Source organism: Leptidea sinapis, chromosome 21 (genome assembly GCF_905404315.1).
Source record: "Leptidea sinapis chromosome 21, ilLepSina1.1, whole genome shotgun sequence".
NCBI lineage: Eukaryota > Metazoa > Arthropoda > Insecta > Lepidoptera > Pieridae > Leptidea > Leptidea sinapis.
The window spans coordinates 4407583-4430907 of NC_066285.1; the positions used below are offsets into that span (position 1 = coordinate 4407583).

General features: G+C 36.2%; 1 protein-coding gene across 2 annotated transcripts in view; it reads left to right on the forward strand.

Annotated features, from left to right (window-relative positions):
• LOC126970402 (DE-cadherin) overlaps positions 1-6610 on the forward strand; it is a 199558-nt gene extending 192948 nt beyond the window's left edge. For both annotated transcript variants that reach the window (XM_050816231.1, XM_050816232.1), the window contains one exon: positions 1837-6610. In XM_050816231.1, the coding sequence (XP_050672188.1) occupies positions 1837-1961 (125 nt within the window). In that variant the 3' untranslated portion in view covers positions 1962-6610. The remainder of the gene's footprint in view (positions 1-1836) is intronic.
• Positions 6611-23325: the final 16715 nt, after the last annotated feature.

Sequence of the window (23325 nt, forward strand, 5' to 3'; positions counted from 1 at the left end):
TTCTTCTCAAGTCTGAGGCATTCTTTTTGAAATGGGTTGTAGTTTTTGAGTTTCAATAAGTAATGTCATATCCTATTTTCAATAAAAATATTTGAATTTGAATTTATGGAATTCTTTAATGCCAATCTTATTGAAAGTTTAGGCACTCCAAACTGTCATGGAGTTTCGTCCTAAGTTCTAAAACTGACATAAGTTCTGTGGATGTAATTCGAGACTAGATGACGGCCAGTCTTCAATCAAATCGTAAAATAAAATATACTGATAAATGTATCCGACTCACAACGACTTAAAACAAACAAAACGACGACAAGTTAGGCCGTGAACACTAAACAAACATTAACTAATTAGATTTGAGTGTTGACCAATAAAACTAATTCCACTTCGCAAATTAATGTTAACTTGATAACATTTAGTAAAGCCTTGGCGAACAACAGAAACCTCATTATTTCGAGTAGTTGAAACACGCTTTGAATATTTAATTATTAATTATATCAAGCATTGTTCATTCTTGAATACAGTATTGTTTCAATCGTAACGATTATTACTTAGTTTTATTGTTTTAGAAGTACCCGCATAATCACACCAGCCAGTTTAAATGGTACCTAATGGTGATCAATTAATAACCTTTTTATTATAAAAATGTTGTTTTGTATGTCGTATCAATATAAGGTTGATGACGATCCATAAATCCCAATACTTAGTGACCCTGCCCATTGAGCTAGAGGTCCCGGTTTTAATATATATATTAATTAATTAAACGAAATTAATTATACTTGTGACAGGTTATGTTACAGTGAGCTTTTGTTTAAGCTACTGTTCGATTTTTACACCACTAACGGAACGTCTTGCGTTGCACGCTCTGGCTGAGTGCCGAACGCTGAACGTGCATCTAACGTCATTTTATTAGAATGTCTTTGCGAGTGACGTTTAGTTTCGCGGCCACTTTGAAGAGAAGGCCAAAAGGTTTTTGAAGTTATACTTCTTTAGGCGCGTTATGAAAATATGATGAGAGTGAAATTTCAAGATGCCCGCGCATCACTGTAACACAAAAGGTAAAGTTGGTTCCTAATATTTTCTTAAGGTTGAGATATTCGTTATTTTTTCTTTTGGTTTCTTCATCTTTTATTAGTAGATATAGGCAAAGGGTTCAAGCCCGTACAGCCGTGATCATTATTTAATAATTAATATTCAAAGCCATAGTTGCAAGATTTTTACAATATTGTTCTTTCTACATACGTAGAATAATAGCACGAGGAATAAATAATTTTAAGGATTTTTCCTTTTTTAGGCCAAAGACTTATTACTTCTTGCGTGCATAAATAAGTACACACACACGTTTACTTTATTTGGCGTTGCATAGAGAGCTTTCTGCATTTTATACGCATATTTACCAGCATCCGTACGATGACGCGGCAGAAATAGATTTTGTAGCAGTACCTGCACAGTTATCTGTCAGGGATTTTGGGAGAGTAAAAAAGTGAAATCTCTCGCCCGTGTATATTTCTTAATTTTATTTTCCTAAGTCTGGGTCCACATGTAACGAATGACGGCGATAGAAGGCTGTGAAACTGTGAAAGAGTGAGAAAGAGTATGTGTATAAGGTTGTATGTGTGTAACAAAATGGCACTTTGATCGTATTTCATTCATCATAAATTATCTCAATCAAAATCATAGGTTTAGTTTTTTGAAACAATTTACGATATAAAGGAAACCTTAGTCGCACCCAATAATATGGGCTATCTGCCAGTGTAAGTTTCGTCGAAATCAATCACAAAATTCCCTCCATTTTATATGTATATAAATGTAAGTTATTTATTGATATATTTTTGTTTAAAGGTACTGACGATGAAGACTTAAAATTCAACTATCTGTCAACATTTGGGCCTCGATTCCGTAAACTAGCGGACATGTACGGCGATTCCGACGACGACCGACCGCCGCACGAGGAGTCCTGGTGCTAGCACCACGCATGGCTTGTGTAGCCATCCTATAACCAGTCTTATGTGACTTTTGTGTAAGGGCCAAAATGCCCCGAACTCTTGGTAACAAATCAAGCATGCCTTACGCTAATTTTACTTTCGATGCCGGTTCGTGTGAGTGTGACCCCACCGGAATATTTGACTTTGGCCTGTGATATTACGTTATTTTAGTATCACTTGCTTTATCGGTCCGTGGTGTTTTAGTTAAATTGTAATGTTCTAGCTTATGTAAAGGTGCGCTTAGACGGAACGAGTAGATATTTTCACGAAGGTATCTCGCGTTTATGCTCACCTTAAATTGTTTTAACAAATACAGTTTGCTTGCTACACGCTGTTATACTTAAACAAATTTGTGATTTTGATACATAAATTTTTTTATCAGTGAAATGTAAAATAAAAGCACTTTTATGTTTTTGTTGTTGTAAAAAAACAAAGGTATTATGATTTTTTAATTATTTTGTTTTTCAATTATGTTCCAATTTGTGTTACATTGTATTTAGTGCTAAGAATGTGTCAATTAAGCAATAGGAGTCGAATGAAATAATTATGAGAAGAAGATAGTGTCATCTAAAAAAGCTCATACAATTATGCGTAAAATGACGATATTACATTTGTGTTCACAAACAAATAAAATATTTAGATACATGAAGAAAAACAAAGAAATGAAAAAACCTGATCTTTCTTTTTAAGAGATATTTTTAATTTTAGAGTATAATAATTTTTTACTTGTTAAATTACTTTATACAGTAATAACTTTACATATAATAATTGAAAGTGTGTTAGCAAATTATCAGTCATATATCTGGACGTGTAAGAATTCTTAGTGAATTAGTATATTTGTGGTAAATATGGACATATTAATGTTTACAAAAATGACTGATTTGTATCGTTATTTAGGCATCGTTGTAGAAACGCCTAAATTATATGTAATTTTATAGCGAAAACTTAAGGAACAATACTTACAATATTTTTTTAAATAAGATCCTACTATGTTGTACCTTCGAAATTCTTGTATTATAAAATATTTAGGTAATATAGTTGTTAATGTTTAGCAACATTTATGACACGTAAGTTAAGTATGAAGTAAGTGCCATTGTTCATTTTGCGCTTGGTTGCCAGATCGAAAAATGTAAACCCGCCCGTTTTTAGTTAAGTCTTTGGATTCGTAAGTTTATTTTTTTTACGTTTATGACATTCGCTGTTGTGTGATTAATGTTTTCTATTTACATCGTCCAGTTAAGGTGCGTTTTAAATGTAATATTTAAATATAATATTAATTAGTATGTTAATAAAGACCTGGTTTATTCTGATTATTATCTTTAAATATCGCATATTATGTTATAAATCAAACATTATAAAAAAATGAATATATTATCCTTCATAAAAATACTGCCAGACAACGTTTATTATATTCCTATGTGTATCTTTCCATGCCTAGGCCTAATGTAAATATGTACATGTAAGTCACTACTATAGTATGATATGAAAGTAATTTTTTTATATGAGTTAGAACGATTGTATTTACAAGGTGTCTTATCATTATGCATATCAACGAATCGTATTAAATATCCCTAGCCTGTAATATTATCTCATAAATAAACCATGTTATCATTTCATCGAATCAAAATGTTCAGCAAAATTAATTTCAAAATACCCTCTTTTTTTTCACAAAAGTTGCGTTTATTAATGCCTTAAAATCAAAATGACTGTAATTTAGGCTATTTTTCTTATTTGTTCTGTAGTCCCATTCTATTATAAGATATATGTACTTCAAAACCAAACTTATGTTTAAGTAGATAATGTTTTCTTCAGCGGCAGCTATACGACTCTGATTATGAGTTACGTCATGTCTAATTCCCATTAATCTTTATGATTTATCGTTCCGCTAACAAAATACCCGTGTGAGCTCTAAGTAGGTTAGTTAATGCTAAACAATAAGACGTCCAAGAGCTTTTGTATAGCTATAAGTTAACCAAGCTTTCCGAATTAAATACTTAACAGTTTCATCATGACAATTCCTTTTCCATTTTATTCAGCCTATTATATTCATGTGTATGACATTACAACTGTCAATGTTGACATTAGAACTGTCAAAGTTGAGATTGACAAGTCGCGCTGTTGACGTTTCTGCAGTGTCAATGAATGGATCTCGTATTTGATAAAATACGTAATTATAGAGACCTGCCTTTTAATTTTAATTTGCGTACAAATATATAGTTAGTAATTGTTTTGTAAATAGCCGTCTTTGTCGCGTGTTTCAGAAGTGTACATTCCATATAAATATATTCTACGATCGATGGTACTTTTACATCAAACCTGTTTAAGGTTTTAATATAAAACACGACCATTACTTAAAATGTAGAATAAGTATATAATATAATACAGTCTAATAATTATGATGTTATTCACAACAGTTGTAAAATTAACATGACGATTGAAAAGGAAGGTAGTTGCGAAAATATTCGCTTTTTTCACAGCGAATGTTCGTTGACGAATTGGTACATTGTTTCACCTCTTATTTATATGTAGATAGATTCTACCTACTGTGACTAGGATTTTTTGCATTAAGTATTAATTTGCTTTAAGTATTCAGAATAATAAATTGCGATGCTTCTTTGAAATCAGCGATAGGCAAAAAAATTTTGAAATAGTTTATTATAAACATGTAGTGAACTGTCGATTTTAATTTTCGTTTACGCTGAGTTTTTTTAATAAAATGCAAAAATTTAATTTATCCTATCATAGTACGCAATAAGCATCTATATGTCTCTCTCTCTCTATAAGTAATAATATAATCGTCATTTTGATATAGCACTGCCATTAATAAGGCCTATATTTCACCGAGACACCACGGTGGCGCGAATGGTTGCGTAATCTAACGACATAACATCTGACGACCCATATAGCCGAATGGTTAGTGACCCTGACTACTAAGCTAGAGGATTCTCCCGGATTCGAATCCCGGTCGGTGCAATCATTTATATGCTGAAAATGGATGTTTATTTCCGAGTCATGGATGTTTATATGTATATACATAAATACATTTAAACATCCATGGCTTTTAAGTAAGAATATTGTATTAAATATATTTGTCTTGTACCCATAGTACGGGCTATGCCTAGTTTGGGGCAACATAATTTGTGTAAAAGTGTGCGACGCGTCCGAGGTGGTCGCGCCACTAAATTGGTTGCGCAACCAATTTGGTGGAAATGGACACTAGGTGAGTAACCCTATAGTGCTCTATATATATTTTGTTGGTACCGGCGACTGGTTGCGCCACTGTGGCGTCCTTTTGAAATATAGCCCTAAGAGTGTGACTACTGATTGTAACAATGGTATGGCCGTTTTTAACTCCATATTTAAGTGGTAAGAATGAATTAAAGAACATATTTAAGCAATAATGTACCTAAATGTGTATTTGATTGTTGAAAGGTGGTATGAATATTGATGTCTAGATATAATTAATTTACGCAATGCAAGGAGGCACAGATTATTTAAAACTTATTTTTTATGCCAGTGTCAGTATTAGATTCCAACAAAGATATTGAGACCTCTTTGCTGTATTCTATTTGTGTCTTAGTTAACAATAACCTATTTATTGCGAAGTCAAAGCGGGCTCTTTAAACTTAAAGTTAAATTAATTTCGGCTTTGTTTAAATTACTTCAGATTACTTAAAGTAATATTTCTGGATGAAGGGAAAAATGCCATTTACTACTACACTTTTGATACTTTTGTTACTATATTTATTTTTAAAATTGACACCACAGTTAAGACACCATAGTCTTAAGAATTTATGATATTCTATAGCTTCGATGCTCTTTGATCATATGCCTAGGTAGACTATGACAGCTGTGAAAACGTCCAAAAATAGAGTTTAGAGTTATCCTCTACTTTAAGCAATGCACACACACTATATCACAAAGTGTCATACAAATCGCGAGTATAAAACGTAGCTTGTCAAGCACACTAAAGGGCTTTACACACGGCAGCTATTATGTATATTACATTCCGGTAAGCTTTAAATTATCTTAATGTATCACACACACAACAGGTAATATAAATAATCTTTCCCTTCATTCCATTGGTACGTATGTATGACCTGACTTAGTATTGAGATTTTTAAAGATTTATCGAAATGTCAATGTTTATTTTCGTATCGCTCTGTATCCTAAGATATGAAAATGTACGTTATAGCTGTCGTGTGTGAAGAGCCTTAAATATAATCCTGGCCTGTTATTTTCGGTTGTCTAACAGCAAGAGACTATCTAAACGTATAAATTATCTAAGTTTTCTATCAATATTAATATTGTTATTGTTCTGCCAAACCAACTTATCAAATTTAGTACATATTCAGCATAGAATACCATCAAAAGATGATCAACGGAATTTGACTTCTGTAATTTACATAGCAAATAAAGTAATTTTTAATTAATCTGTGCTGTATTGGTTATGTATCATGAATTGTGTGGAAAAGAAACGAATGTAAAAGTTAATATTATTAGGAAGGAAATGTCCGACTGAAGATTGTCATATTAATTAATGTAATAAACGTAAGGACTTATAATTTTTAAATTGTTTATATAGATATTAAAATATTCAATTCAGCATTGGAATAAAGTGATGAAATTGATTTGAGTTTTTATTTTAAATATTTTTCTTGTATGTTACTTGGTTTTCGGGACCACACTTCATTTATTCCCATTCCTTTTGTTCGTGTTCGTTCGCCGTTGTTCGCTGTGTGTGGACAAAGCCCCAAGACAATTATTGCAATTTTAAGATGAACTCTCCAGGTTACAATTGGCCAATATTCAAGCAGTTCTCCTTCCAATCAGTTTATGGTAAATAGCTTTCTTCCAAGAATGGTACCAACATGAAACCATTACAATTAAAATCATCATAATCTTTAATATTGACGAGATCTTCAAATTGTGCTACTTGATGAGTACACCTTACCCTTACATAATAAACAATAAGCTATCGATTGATATTAATTTGGAGGACCTACTGGGAATAATAACACTTACGGCCTTTAAACTCTCGAAGGGAGTATTAAGGCCGTAAGTACGTTGAAATGTTGAAATCTATAACATTCTTACCACTTGGAGCATATAACATTATGCTCTGTTTCCAAAAGCAAAACAAGAAAACAAACTTCACTACCAGTGATACACTCTGTATCCTTGCTTCTAAGACAAAAACCCCACATATCTACGAAATGCTTCAGAATTAATCCGAGATGACTTGATCGTCGAGGATTCGAGCTGCTCTTCGTTGTACCTATACGGAAAAAGCCAGTACTGCAGACAACGAAGTGATAGCAGCACTATCGTGAGAAGTACGGCGCCATGCAGGAATTATACCGCCAGCATGTAGATATGATTCGTATCGCGGATTTACTACCTACCTTTGTCATCCAGAGTCGAGTTGGCCACGAAAAGAAAGTCCGGACATCAGCTTTCTTCCCTGTGCAATGGCGGAATGGCAGGCTGGCAGAAATTTCCTTTGACAGGTATGGCGAGTGACCTGAACGAACGAGTTCCTAAGGAAAGCCGCGCAAGTCTCTCGCCAATTCTGCCTAAGTGCTTCGACTTCGCCTCACTTATAACGGTACGATTCTTTTGAGGGACCTGGACACATGATTGTAGTGTTTCTTTAAGTTAGCTTTGTTTTTATCCTTACCTATGGCATCGACCCAAACCTATTAGGACTCCTGCTTTCGGCGATAGGATATTTTGCAGGAGCGGTCAAAGCACCGAAGAGAACGAAATGAAACGCTCCATACCTTGCAGTACAATATCACCAACATAGCCAGTAGCAGGATCTGGATCCTCCAGTCAAAAACATAATTGCCTCCACGGGTAGGATGCAGAAAAATACCGCATCTCATCCCAATATGCCGATCAGTAGTGCCACATGCAGTGGCAACTTAAAAAGCGGATCCGTAAGGAGATGTTTCATCATCATCATCAGCCGGAAGACGTCCACTGCTGGACTAAGGCCTCCCCCAAAGATTTCCACGACGATCGGTCTTGCGCTGCCCTCATCCAATGTATTCCGGTGATCGTGCCCCGTCGCTTATGTGGCTGCTACCATGGCCACCACGAGCGGGGCCACCAGGGTCTGGGGGCCGGGCCCTTATACTGTCTGTCATATTTTGGGGCGTTTTTGCCATTTTTGGGTGGGTTGTCGATCGCAGTAACAAAAAAGGAGATGTTTGATTATTAGTAACTGGGTGACCGAAGTAAACTTTCAATGTACATAATAAGCGATACAATGTGTAAGTAGCGATCACTATCAGAGTTATTGGTCATCAGAACAATTATTTGCGTAAATTTTACTGGTGTTTTCTGAACCCCGCAGTCCACACATACCTACATAACTGCTTACATAAGTATATCCTATTAGTAGATATACTTGAATTAATTTTCTACTAATTTACTAACGAATGTAGATAACATTAAAGCTAAAATTAATTACGTACATAGATGCCTACCTGTCCAAAAAGCTGGCAAAGTTACTGTTTATCTTATCTACTCTTATCTAACTGTTTTCGGCAGACCTAGTCCAAACCGGTTACCACAGAATTCTACCGCATTGGTATTAAAAATCTTACCGAGATATATCAGAAATAATAACGAGGTTAAATACATTGAATGAATATATTTTACCGTATAAATGGCAATTTCAAACAATACCTCTAATATTATAATAAAAATATTCCTACACCATAGAACAATTTTCTCTTGTTTTAAGCAGGAAATGAAATTATCAGAATACAAAGTTATACAATTGTAAACGAAACAATAACGGGGCGACCGCCACAAACAAATTTTGAATAAACTAAGTAGTTTGACCGACGACCCTAAAGTTAGGAAGGGTATACTCAGCTACACTATAAAGTATTGTCTGTAGTCTATTAAATCTGTTTATAATTTCATTTGGAAAATTTGCTTGGGTTACACAATTGCTCCCCTTTATAACACAAAATACGCAGTGAATCGTTTTGCGCCTCACTACCGTTCCGCCACTGGTTAAGAGTAAAGGCTCTCTTAAATTCATACGAGGCCAATTGAATTACGCTACCATAAAGACCGTTTTGTACTCGAAATTTGCACAGAACATTTTGTGAGCGTTATGATAAACATCAGGTTTATCATCTGGTAGTTCTATTCACAGAGAATAGAATAACTGTGTTGTGTGGTTCCATCACTTACCTATTTTAGCACTTCGACCTCAGAGACAACTATGTGGGAAGGGCCAATAGGAAAAGGGAAAAAAGAACGATAGAAGACATTAAAACGACATCAGGAACTTATGGGAAAAATTGGCCAAGTGCGAGGCGGATTCGCCGACAAGTAACATAATATAATAGTGATATAGAATAGCAAATCATATTAATTTATTTAATGGGAAAAGGCGAAAAATCGTTCCTCAAAATCATATAGTGCACATGAGATTTCATCATACACAACATTTTTTTTAGTTTTATCATTCTCTTATATTAGTTACAGAGGGGGGGGGAGGCACACATTTTACCACATTGAAAGTGTCTCTCGAAAAAAATTATACTTATTAGAAACCACAAAATCACTTTAAAGACCTATCCATAGATAATAAACATAACCACGTATAGGTTTGATGAGAGAGAAAGATTGAGTTTCAGTTCTAAGTATAGGGAACTCCCAAAATTTATTGTTTTTTTTTTTCTATTTTTGTGTGAAAATCTTAATGCGGTTCACAGAATACATCTACTTACCAAGTTTGAACAGCATAGTTCTTATAGTTTCGGAAAAAAGTTGCTGTAACATACGGACGGACAGACAGATTTCCGTTTTTTGCCATTTGGCTACGGAACCCAAAAGAGATAGCAATGAACAAAGAGGCATGGAATAAGCTGGAGGAGGCCTATACCCAGGATGGGGTTCCAATAAATAATTATGAAGATGGTACTATATTTATTTTCAATTATGTAAAATAAAGATAATATTATATACTTACTACGTATATTTTTTTTATGATAGTAAGGGACGAGACGAGCAGGACGTTCAGCTAATGGTAACTGATACGCCCTGCCCATTGTAATGCAGTGTCGCTCAGGATTCTTGAGAAACCCAAAAATTCTGAGCGGTAAAATCATATCATAGATAATAACTGTAAGAATGTAATGAAATATCTAGTAAATTGGAATAAATAGGTTTTTATTATTAATATTACTTGCTTCACTTTAAATGCAAAAAGTTTATTTATGGAACGGATGCATTAAAAAACCAACATGCAGAGGCCAATTGTATATCGCCCCGCCCTCCTATGTTAAAGTAATAGATAGCATTTAAAACTTTCAGCTTTTGGAGGATTATCTGTTGATTACCGAATTATAATGATTGGTATTGAAATATCGAATAATTGCATAACATTAAATAATCCATAATTCTATAGTACCTTCGAGAATACAAGTCTTAATTTTATACAAACTTTTTTTAGTCTTGTTATCTTGAGATAATAATATTATAACTCAATTATCCCGTTGGCTGCAGGATGAACCAAATTGTGTCCAATAAATAGCATGTAAAAGACCGTCCTCGTCTAAGGCGAGGATTTGGCCTTAATTGGCAGCCAGCCATCGTTGCTCCCATGAAAAATAATGTTTGTTTTTTCTTTTAGCACTGTAAGATTGTAAAATGGATTTCCAAGCAAAGGTACAACTTTGCTTGGAAATCCATTAGGCTTTGGCTACTGGTACGTCATGCGGGCTCTTTACAAAGTTTTCAATACGTTTGAAATGAATTTTAATTTATTTATAACTCGGGCATCGGGGTTTAGTTACGTATAAATTAGTGCTCAACTTTTTTATACCGTACGCAAATAGAAGATATTTATACGAAGGTCGCGACGAACGTCGAATGTTTGCCAGAGTTATAGAATTCAATATGTACCTACCGGCGTAAAGGAATTGTAACATACCTTACTGTATTCTTTTTTATGGAAAAGGACAAACGAGCGTACGGGTGCTAAGTGATCATCGCCGCCCACGTTCTCTTCAGAATTTACAGGAGCGTTGCCGGCCTTTAAGGAAGGTGTACGCGCTTTTTTTGAAGGTACCCATGTCGTATCGTCCCGGAAACACCGCACAAGGAAGCTCAGTCCACAGCTTTGTAGTACGTTGAAGAAAACTCCTAGAAAACCGCACTGTGGAGGACCGCCACACATCCAGATGGTGGGGATGATATCCTAACTTGTGGCGTGTCGTGCGAAGGTGGAATTCGGCGGCGGGAATCAGGTTGAACAGCTCTTCGGAACACTCCCCGTGATAAATGGGGTAGAAGACACACAATGAAACGACATCTCTACGCCACGCTAAGTGATCTAGCCGTTCACAGAGCACTGGGTCCCCGACAATTCGAGCTGCTCTGCGTTGCACGCGGTCAAATGGATCGAGCTGATACTGGGGTGCGCCAGACCAGAGATGACAGCAATACTCCATGTGTGGCCGGACCTGCGCTTTGTAGAGCGCTAGAATGTGGGCCGGCTTGAAGTATTGCCGTGCTCTATTGATGACGCCCAGCTTCTTCGAAGCCAATTTGGCTTTGCCCTCCAGATGGCCACGGAATTGGCAATCGCTTGAGATTTCGAGACCCAGTATTCCGATACTAGGCGAGGCTTTTAGGGAAGTGTTGTCGAAGAGCGGTTGTTTGTAGTTTGTATTTAATAAAGAAAAAATATCCTTTACTTACAGATCCTCGAGATATTTCTCCAGTAGAGTCGAGCCACTGTGACTAACGACTGAAGATCGTGATATATAATGTTAAAACTATGGTTTTCTCGAATTTCAGTACCTAATTAATTATATGTGGTAGGTAATACATAACCGAAAATAATATGAAAACTGAATTCCATGAATACCTATAGGTACCTATATTTTGGAAGAAAGCCTGGGCTATCTACTCCTTAGGGCGACTTCTTTTGGGTTTTAAGGATCTTCTTTGAATATGGGTTTTTATGAGAAACAGTCACCAGAGGCGCAAGGCATCCATGTGATGGCATATGATACGCTCTGGCAATAGCCAAGAAGGGGCCGTTGAGTTTCTTATATGTGTTTCAAGTTTCTATTGAAAGACATACAAGAAACTCAACGATCACTCCCACTCACCTTAGGGAAGAGGGGATGGCTGAAAAACAGCTCTTCATGGAAATATGAGCTCATGATCCCATGTCAGATGAAGGTGAGTACTTTCCTTTTGCTAATTGTTTCATAGCCAATCATACATTTTATTTTTTCTTATATTCTGTATGGCAATAAAGTTATTTTTTATTTAATTATATGAAGTTTTTACAATAGTTGTAATATACATAGCAAATTATTTTGTAAGATGCTATATATGAATCATGTTCAGAGTTAAATAGCGTACCTATCTATATCAAATATTTCTTAAGAAGTAGTAAAAAATAAGGTGTATAAATAAAGGTGTTTCCGAAGCGGTAGTAGTATCTTGTATATATAAAATAATTCTAAATAAATCAATTTTGAGAAAATAAATGCCTTTTATGCCTTTACAAAACTCATTACAAATAATTTGCTTAAATACCTACATATACAAAATCCAAAGAAAACAAAATTGGAATGATTGAACTTCTAGAAATTTATTAGTTAACAAAAATATTTTAAATATTGATATCAGTATCAGCTCGATCCATTTGACCGCATGCAACGCAGAGCAATATCCAGTGCTCTGTGAACGGCTGGATCACTTGGCGTTGCGTAGAGACGTCGCTTCATTGTGTGTTTTCTACCGCATTTATCACGGGGAGTGTTCCGAAGAGCTGTTTAACCTGATTCCTGCCGCCGAATTCCAGATTCGCACGACACGCCACAAGCTAGAATATCATTCCCACCATCTGGATGTGTGGCGGTCTTCCACAGTGCGGTTTTCAAGGAGCTTTCTTCCACGTACTACAAAGCTGTGGACCTTCAAAAAAAGGGCGTACTCCTTCCTTATAGGCCGGCAACGCTCTTGTGAATCCTCTGGTGTTGCAAGAGAATGTGGGCGGCGGTGATCACTTAACACCAGGTGACCCGTACGCTCGTTTGTCCTCCTATTCCATAAAAAAAATAGATTGATAATATGATTTTTGATATAAATGCATTTGCTTAGAATTTAGATGAACCACCGCACCACTCACCGGCTAGTAAATCTACATTTATATATATATTGGACGCACACAGCCTGTAATCAACTGATCTGGCTTTGTAAGCTATTAGTGTTACCAATTAATAGGCTTTCGGAGGACATTCCAACTTCCGTGACGAGTCACAAATGTTGATATAACGTAAATTTGATTGTCGTTCGTATTTCTTTCAATTTGTTATATCAAAACTACAATATGAAATATAAATTTACATAAATATTATTTGGTTTTTAATTTCTAAAATACGTTTTGAAATAAAAATATATTAAGGGTTACGAATCGAAAAATATATATTTTTTTTATGAAAATAAGGGACAAGACGAGCAAGACTTCAGCTGGTGGTAATTGATACGCCCTACCCATTACAATGTAGTGCCGCTCAAGATTCATGAAAAACGCCAAAAATTCTGAATGGCTCTACAACTGCGCTCGTCACCATGAGACATAAGATGTTAAGTCTCATTTGCCCAGTAATTTCACTAGCTACAGCGCTCTTCAGACCGAAACACAGTAATGCTTACACATTACTGCTTCACGGCAGAAATAGGCGCCGTTGTCGTACCCATAATCTAGCCGGCATCCTGTGCAAAGGAGCCTCCCACTGGTAAAATATATCTTTCAAGTTGAATCGAATTGCACGCAGTGTGCGAAAATTGATTGAAATCGGTTCAGTTGTTCTTGAGACACGAAATTTTTATATAATATAAAATTGTAAGAATAAGTCAATGAAGTTTTCAAATGTTTTATAATTTTTCTCGTGGAAGTCTATTTGTGGATATATTTTCTTTACTTAACTTTTTACTTTAAAATTATTGCACCTACAATAATACTGAGATAGTTTACAAAAAAAAACTTTAATGATGCTATTCTATAAACATACTAGCTAACCCAGCAAACTTGAAGTTCTATGTATTTTTTAATGCTGACTCATAATCAAACAAATTTAAAAAAAAATGTCAAAAAAAATAAAAAATATAATTCGTGTGGACCAACCTTAACATTTAGGGGGATGAAAAATAGATGTTGTCCGATTCTCAGACCTACCCAATATGCACTCAAAATTTCATGAGAAACGGTCAAGCCGTTTCGGAGGAGTTCAATGTTTAACACGAGAATTTTATATATTAGATATACAAACATAACAATAAGTCATACTTTTAAGGGTACCGTACCCAAATCGTAAAAATGGAACCTTATTACTATGATTCCGTCTGCCTATCACCAGGCTGTATCTCATGAACCGTGATAGTTAGACAGTTGAAATTTTCACAGTTTTTTTTCTGCTACCAGTATCACATCAAATACTACAAAATAGAATAAAATAAATATAAGGGGGCTCCTACACAGCAGACGTGATTTGCCGTTAAATAGATGGTACGGAACCCTTCGTGCACGATTCCGACTCGCACTTGGTCGGTTTTTAATATATTTTAATTCTGTACAATAAGAAACTATTCTTTTAGGTACTAGACTAGAAACTAATCTTTAAGTGCCATAAAACCGGCGTAAAGTCCAATCCACTTCAATTTATGCGCCATACACCACCATCTTGAAACGACACAGTTATCTCTACCGTGTGATACAGCATGTTGAACATATCCCGGATACAAAATATTGTAGAATTATTTGCCGTATACTGCGGTAGATGTGATCGTTAGGGAGAATATCTGATGTCGCCGTCTTGGCAATTTTGAGAGTAGCGTAGAGTACCTGTCTACTCTCTGGCTGCGAGTAGAATTTGAGGATCGCGTCCGCATCTACGAGTGTGTCTACAGGTCTCATAGTGATAACGCAGAAACGGATCACTTGCGTGACTTCTACGGGCACAATGCCGAATGACTTGGGACATGCACTTACGCAGGTCAATCTGTGCATAATTTTGCTTTTGCGTATGGTCTTTCCCAGTTGGTTGAATTGCAGACTCGGCTGCCATATGTAGGTAGCCACTCTCTCTCTAGCCGTTCCCTCATGACTGAGGATCGTGGTCATCATCAAGTGGTCCACACTTGGAGTGAACTATTTGTTTCCATCGGCTTCTGTCACCTCGGGGAGCTGGAGTCTTTTATTTGGTCAGTCCATCTGGTAGGAGATCGGCCTCGGGCTCGCTTGCCATTTGTGTTCCCAACTACGATCAATTTCTCCAGGCTCTCATAACCCCTTCGCATTATGTGGCCAAAATACCATAGAATTCGTTGAAGCCATATCGCGGAGAGACGGGTTTTTGTCGTGGGCTGTGAGAGGATCGACACATTTGTTCACTTGGCTTTCCAAGGCATCCTCAATATACGCCTCCAGCATCACATCTCCAAGGCACCAATCCTCTGCCTCTCTCGAGCCCGTATCGTCCACGACTCCACGCCATACAGAAAAACGAGGAATATCAAGGCACGTATTAACCGAATTTTGGTGTTTTTTTCATATTTTGTTCAGGCGGGTCATAGCATCCTTGGTCATACCAATACGTCTTTTTATCTCCGGTACTGCCAAAGATATCCACATGCCGTCCTTGTTAGATCTTCTACTGACTGTAGTCATATGTATATCGCGTCGTGCCATCTCATCATATCAAACGGCCTCATTGAAAAACACCAGTGAACGGCCACCTTTGTCACTATGATTCAGCAGATTGGAATAGGATTCGTTCCAACTGCAATGGCATGGGCACTGAGATTATCCATGCATTACCCTTAGGCCAAAGGTTTATTTCCCTTTGCATGATCTCAGTGCCTATGCCGTTGCAGTGGCTGAAGTGCTACAGAATCCGAACTGCAATGTTCTCAAGAGCCTCCTAGCCTAGCCTCCAAATTCTTTAAGTAGCAAATCGGCCGTGCAAAATCTAAGCCCATCGTCAAAATCGGCGAACAGCTTTCTAGTTACCCAACTGGAAGAAGTGAGTTCTGGGCGTTGTCGAAAGCTTGTTCAGCTTGTTTAGCTCTTGGTAAATTTAACCAGCCACTGCACATGACTAGTGACACCCTTGCCCATATAGCCAATGTGAAACCGATCTTCTGTGTTCTCTTTTAGCCTACAAGTCAACCATCTCGCGATGTGAGAGCTCTATGCCTGATATACCGTTCATACAGAAATCTGTGGGGCAAGCTCTGTTTTCGTTGGACGTAAATAAGTCAATCGGGTCTGATGGCATATATCCCATCGTGCTCAGAAAGTGTGCTGTAGTACTCATAGTCAAAAGGCGTTGTTTCGGACTTATGGAAGTCAGCCCTTGTCCATCCGATCCAAAAAAGAGATTAAAGTTTGGGTCCGGCTAACAACAGGCCTGTTGCTATTACCTCGCTACTCTCCAAGCCCTTGGTTATGTCATTCACGGCTTATCATTAACTATCAGTTCTTCATCATTTTTTAACAAAACTCTCATTTCAGAAACTTTCGTTAAATTGTATATCAAACGTGAAACGGCTTAAGATGATCATGTATATAAATTAATATGTTTCCAAAGAAATGTTCTGCTGCTCAATGTGTAGCAAATTCTTTAAAGGATAACTTAACTAATCTAAGCCGGATAAAAGTTATGAACACGAGGCTCATCACAATGAATATTCAGAGATTCTTCGAGTGGAAAACTCTCTGCTAATATTTTCTACAGTAAAACAACAATGCAGAAATATGAAATAAAATGTCAGCTTGGTAATTAATAATTATGATTTGCATAAAATGTTTGTATTGCTAAGTTAGCTAAGTTTTAATATGTCTGGCTATATACTAACAACAAAAATGCAGCCAAGTGAGAATCGGACCTGCCCATAAAGGGTTCCGTAGAATCAAAATTGCGGTTTACGATTTATGACGTATGACATAAGATGTTAAGTCTCATTTGCCCAGTGATTTCACTAGCTACGGCGCCCTTCGCACCGAAACACTTGCTTACATAATTTGGTACTATAAAGTGTAACGGCCTTACAAATAAAATTGGCATAAAGTTATAACTAAGCAAAAACCAAGAATATGTTAAAAGTTTACAAATAGACATTTTGCTTACGAATGGTTTGTTCGGTCGTATAACGTTTCCCGCGTTTATTTGCAAGGCAGCTTGTTATTAGGAAAACTTTAGAATTATCATTGTATTGACAGTGTTGTCAACGATATTGTAAAAATTTTGCATTTTATTTGTTTATCATCAGTTATAACTTAATACTAAGTTTATTTTTAAGGCCGTAAATGTTTTTGTTTCTAACCGTGTGAGTATTTAATTTTCTTTATAATATGTTCTTTTTTAAATAAGTGAACAACTGAATGAATTTTATGTTCTGTTTGACTTCCATCCATTGTAAACAATCTACATCTTTAACATTTAGCTTCCCTCTGCAATATCAGGTCATATCAAGCCAAACTTAACTTCATAGAGATCATATTAAACATCTCGTAAGCAATTCGTAGTTTGTGAGTCCCTCGAGCGATATTCTCGTATACGTTCATGCAAATAGTGTTAACCGAGGCCGCCCTGCCGACCGCCCGCCCAGATAATGATGTTTTATGTATCTGAATTTACGCTCATAAAGTCGTTAACATATTATCTTCAAAGATGAAATGGCAGATTTATAACAAAGGGGAAAAAATTGTAGGCATGTGACAAAAGTAAGAGCGAATAAGTAAGATTCTCAATTCACAATATTCAAAGTCCAAAAAAGCACTTTTCACCGAGTGATAAATACTTTTTTTTGCTACTATATAACTGGGGAGATTTTATAAAAAAACAAAATATATAAAAAAATACATCGATCACTATGCAATTTACATACTGAAAGATAAAAGATAATTTATACGTCTAGTTATAGCCTTTTGCTGTTGGTCAATGCAAGACAATAGGCCTGGTTTATTAATTTAGTGTGCGTGACACTTTCATCTTACACTCGCGATACGTAAGTCACTTATATTGTTATTTTAGTTATTTAGTGTGCCTATGTTACCGAAAATAGAGGATTAAAGTTAGCCGCTATTTTTTATGGACATGTTCACAGCTGTCAGTCTATCTAGACGTATAAATTATCAAGTGTAGAAACCTATTTAAGGTCTGTTTGATATTCACAGCTGTCACAATTTATCCAGGCGTTTAAATTATTAAAAAGTAGTTAAACAATATTTTTTATCCCAACAAGTGATCACAAATGGTTAGCGGTTTAGAACTATTCTTTTACACCATGCTGAGTCGACCCTGAGTATGCCAAGTCAAACCTTTTAAGAGATTAGATAAAACCGGATTTTTCCGCAACTCAACTGAATTAGGATTCAATACGAGGGCTTCATACATATTCAGTATAGAAAGCAGATGAAAGCATATGTTCAGTCAGGGAATCGAATCGAGAACAATTGGGCCGTCTCCTTAACAGATGCGACACTGGACCACAATTTACATATTCAACTATATTTTCTTCACAAGCATTGTATGTTTGTGTGTGTATACATACAGTTAAATTTATGAGTTTTGTATTTTTTTCTTGGATTTTGTGGCGTGAATATAGACTTAGGATGTACTTATATATATTATACCAGTGGGAGGCTCTTTTGCACAGGATGCCGGCTAGATTATGGGTACTACAACGGCGCCTATTTCTACCGTGAAGCAGTAATGTGTAAGCATTCTGTGTTTTGGTCTGAAGAGCGCAGTAGCTAGTGAAATTACTGGGCCAATGAGACTTAACATCTTATGTCTCAAGGTGACTGACTTGTCTCACGGTGAATTGGGTTTTTCAAGAATCTTGAGCGGCACTGCATTGTAATGACTAGGGCGTATCAATTACCATCAGTTCAACGTCCTGCTCGTCACGTCCCTTATAGGCATAAAAAATACTATTGTATGTTAGACCAGAGTACTAAGTGTGAGATTTTTTACCAATTCGATCGCGTAAATGTTAACTACGATCTGTATGGCGTCTATGATGTTTTCCTCTACTTTCACTAGATGGCGCTCTTTCGACGACATACAAATCTCACACTCAGATGGCCAACGGCAATTTTGATTTGTGAATGTGTGCGTTAGCAAGATACTAAGGTGCTGATACGAAGCGTGGCTGACATTTTACTAATCATCAATCAAAATATGTTACAGTACCAATAGATAGTATTACTATTATATCTTGCTGTATCACTCTTAGAAATATAATATGTTCATCTTTCTCGCACGATTGTTTCCTATACGCTTGCGATGTTGGAGGTTCGGGTATTCAATTTTGTATGACTGCGATTATAAGCTCATTTAATATCCTCTATATGAGCTATTAAATAAGCTTATAATTATATTTTTTTATGTTTTTATAGTGATTACCTCACTTCTGGGTTTAATTACACAAATAAAACTGAAAACTAATTTTTATGAACGATGCGGGACTTGAACCCCCGGACTCTCGCGTTCCGTACGAACGCACTTACCAACTGAGCCAACGGAGTGACGTATCGTTGATAAAATCTTGTATGCTTTGTTCAACTCTCAGGTTGTGGCTTCATCTACAGGATCTAGTTGACAATTCATAACCTGCTCAACCCCAATATTTGCAAATTAGGAAATTGACTCGAACGATTTGCTCAGTTGGTAAGAGCGCTATCATGGAACGCGAGAGGTCGCGGGTTCGAGTCCTGCATCGTTCATAAGAAATTTTGTTTTCAGTTTTTTTTTGTGTGTCCATATAAGCTCTTATATTTTAGTTAGAGAGATGATTGTGTGCATGTGTACACATATGCACACACTCATTGAATTTCATTGTTCCTGAGAAACCAGAAAACCGACTTAACTTTGAATGAATAAAATTGCATACGTCCACACAATATAATGGTGAGCTATGGACAAGTATGCAATGAGCATATTATAGATTACCTCAACACTACGCGAGCAATTGGCTTGTCTAATTCTCTTCGAAGGGTAGACTTCCACATTGATAACATAAGTCTAACTATACTTCCAACATGAAAAAGTGTACCTAACTATCGAATTATTATTTTATTACAACAAAAAAATCCGTAGAGATCTAACTTTGCTTACAACCATCACACGTCATTCAAAACATTTCAATTCTCTGGTATCTTTTTGAATACTAAATGGATAGATTGCATTTCAATACACAAAAACAGGAGCAGGCATAAATCAAATCGAATCGAATCGAATTTCAAAATTCAATAGCGGAGTTGGAAATAACAGGTACAGATGGAATATTTTTAAAACACATTTTATATTTAAATAACTATGGATTAATTTGCGAGTTTGAATAGGCTGAGTGAATTATCATACCAAATATGGCACTTGCTAAATCCGACGCGCGACTAGATTACATAAATAAATTTAAAGAACGATTTCCTTATTAAAATCATCCAAACAGTATTCAATACATTACAGTTGTTCCTGAAACACGTTCCAAGAGACAAACATCACATTTAAACGAATTCGTGTTTAAAGTTTCATAAATATTAGTGTATTCTATACATGTGTGTTAAGCTACTAAGTCATGATGTCATTTAAGGAGTGACAATAGGGCTGCCATTTTTAGTCAGTCTGTAAATATGACCAGTTTTGTGTTCTTAACTCAATTTCGACATGATTGTGGTTTGGAACGTTTTTCTGGAATTTCGTCCATTTAATCTTTGCATTTTTTATGGAATAGTACAGATCAACGCTGTCGCTGTCTGTCACTAGATGGCGCTGTTTCGACGCCATAAAAATCGAAGTTAACTTTTACGTTTTTTTGTGGATACAAAGACTCGTTCTACATGATGTTCCCAAAATTACTAAATATATTAAAAGTTGTGTATGTAATTGTGTTCCTGTTTATAATGAGTTACCGAGTAGCATTAAAATTTAAATTCGACATTATTTAAGAATAAGCTATATTGTTGGCTAAATGATTATAATTTTTATACAGTAATGCTTGTTATAGGTATCAAATGTTCACTTTATCACTAAGTTACTCAAAGGTCTAATCAATCAAATTCGCCTCTATTTACACCAGTAAGGATTATTCTCAGCAAAACGTCTAACAGCCGTTCCCAATATACTATCTACAGATAGAGATAAATTACTACCTTCTAGTGTCAGTAATAAGCTGTCAATAATCTGAAGCTGTCCGAATATACCCGATAAGTCATTCTTATCGCCTTATATTGGGAGTTACCGTCGATAAGTTTATTGGGACAGAAATGTCAACGATAATTACGATTTTTATCTCAAGTAAGAGATTGACTGAATATTGGGAACGGCCGTAACAATGTCATAAGTAGACGTTATTGATTTTTTGCTATGCTTTCCGTTCCCAGCTTAGATAAAAACTTATCGTTTCAATATCCCTGCGACACGGAATAAATAAGGCCAATTAATATTATGCAGTATATCTCTTTATTAATCTGGCAAAATAGCAACCCACTTATTCATAATTAATAACTTCAATCGCTTATGAAACACATTTAAGCTGACATTTCAACTTAACAGAACAGGGACGAAACAGTTTGATAACTATGGTAAAAAAAAACGGTCCGAAGCCTTTTCGAAACCTTCCTGATGACTGAGGTCACCCAGAGGTTAATAAGACATGCTTCCGTCCCTGTTACCACGCCCAGTAGCCATAGTTAAAGCTAGAACCAGCTTGCTTTACAAGTGGGAGGCTCCTTTGCACAGGAAGCCGGCTAGATTATGGGTACCACGGTGCCTATTTCTGCTGTGAAGCAGTAATGTGTAAGCATTATTGTGTGGCGCCGTAGCTATTGAAATTACTGGGCAAATGAGACTTAACATCTTATGTCTCAAGGTGATGAGCGCAATTGTAGTGCCACTCAGAATTTTTGGGTTTTTCGAGAATTCTAAGCGGCACTGTATTGTAATGGGCAGGGCGTATCAATTACCATCAGCCGAACGTCCTGCTCGTCTCGTCCCTTATTATCAGATATGGTTCCGTCCCTGTTACCACGCCCGGTAGTCATAATGCTAGAAACTAATTTTGATATAAATTTCATGGTACTATTTGAATTTTAATCTAATGTACATAAAAAAATTCCAGTTAATTTTCTTGAACTCAATGCCTCACTTCGTAGCAATCGTCAAGTTAGCTTACATTAATCACAATTATGTAGCTCACGCAATCTTTGGCTTATAATTGCCAAGAGTTTTGTACCGCGTACATTTACGACGTGTGTTTACAATTATTATTGTATAATTACTTTTTAATATCTAAATTAAGAGTTTATATTTCGGGAACGTTGCAAATTTTCTCAATTTAAATTATTATTAACGTTCATGCAACAGACAGGCATCCAGGGGTGCTGCAAGTCTGTAATATGGTTGATTAAGCTTTGGAGCCAAGGCACGATATAGTTATCTTACAGTATTCTAACGCAGCCCTGTCCTTGGATTTAATATCTAATGCGGCGTGTGGCCGCGTGGTACCTAAACAGCGTAGGGCTGTCTGCTTTGTGTTTTTTTTTTATGAAAAAAGGGACGAGACGATAAGGACGTTCAGCTGATGGTAATTCATACTCCCCGCCAATTACAATGCAATGCCGCTCAGGATTCTTGAACCACCCCAAAAATTGTGAGCGGCACTACAATTGCGCTCGTCACCTTGAGACATAAAATTTTAAGTTTCATTTGCCTTTTATTAAAAAATGGCCCTGTCGTAAATCCTTTTACTCCACAGCTGAATATCTAAGTGATCGGACAGCCTGGGATTAGATTATGAATATTTTATAGCGATAGAAATGACTGTACAATATTGTATATTTTTATTGAAAAGAGCGCAAAAAAAGCTGCTGGGTGAGTTTCTTGCGCCGCTTCTTCTTTCTCAGGAGCACCATTTGTTTCCGAAGCGGTAGTTTTATGCCTTTATTGAAAAAAAGTTCGTCAACCGCAAGTCATTTTGTAGCGAAATTATTCTTAAAGAACCCTAGTGTTAACTTCTGAGTGGAGCGATTCAAGGCACCCAAGAGTAAGTTAATCTTTATTACAGAGGTGAGGTGAGGTTTTCTTTTAACACACCTTCTGCGAGGCACTATTTATAATTTCCTTCATATGCACGTCCCGAAGATATAGTTGTTTTTCTTCTTTCATCAATATTTCTTGTAGGTCTAGCGTTATATCTAATGCAAATTTTTCATGCCTGATAAATGGCTAAATGAAAATATTGCTAATTACGGTCTTACAAGATTGATCACATGCCTTGTGATTCATGC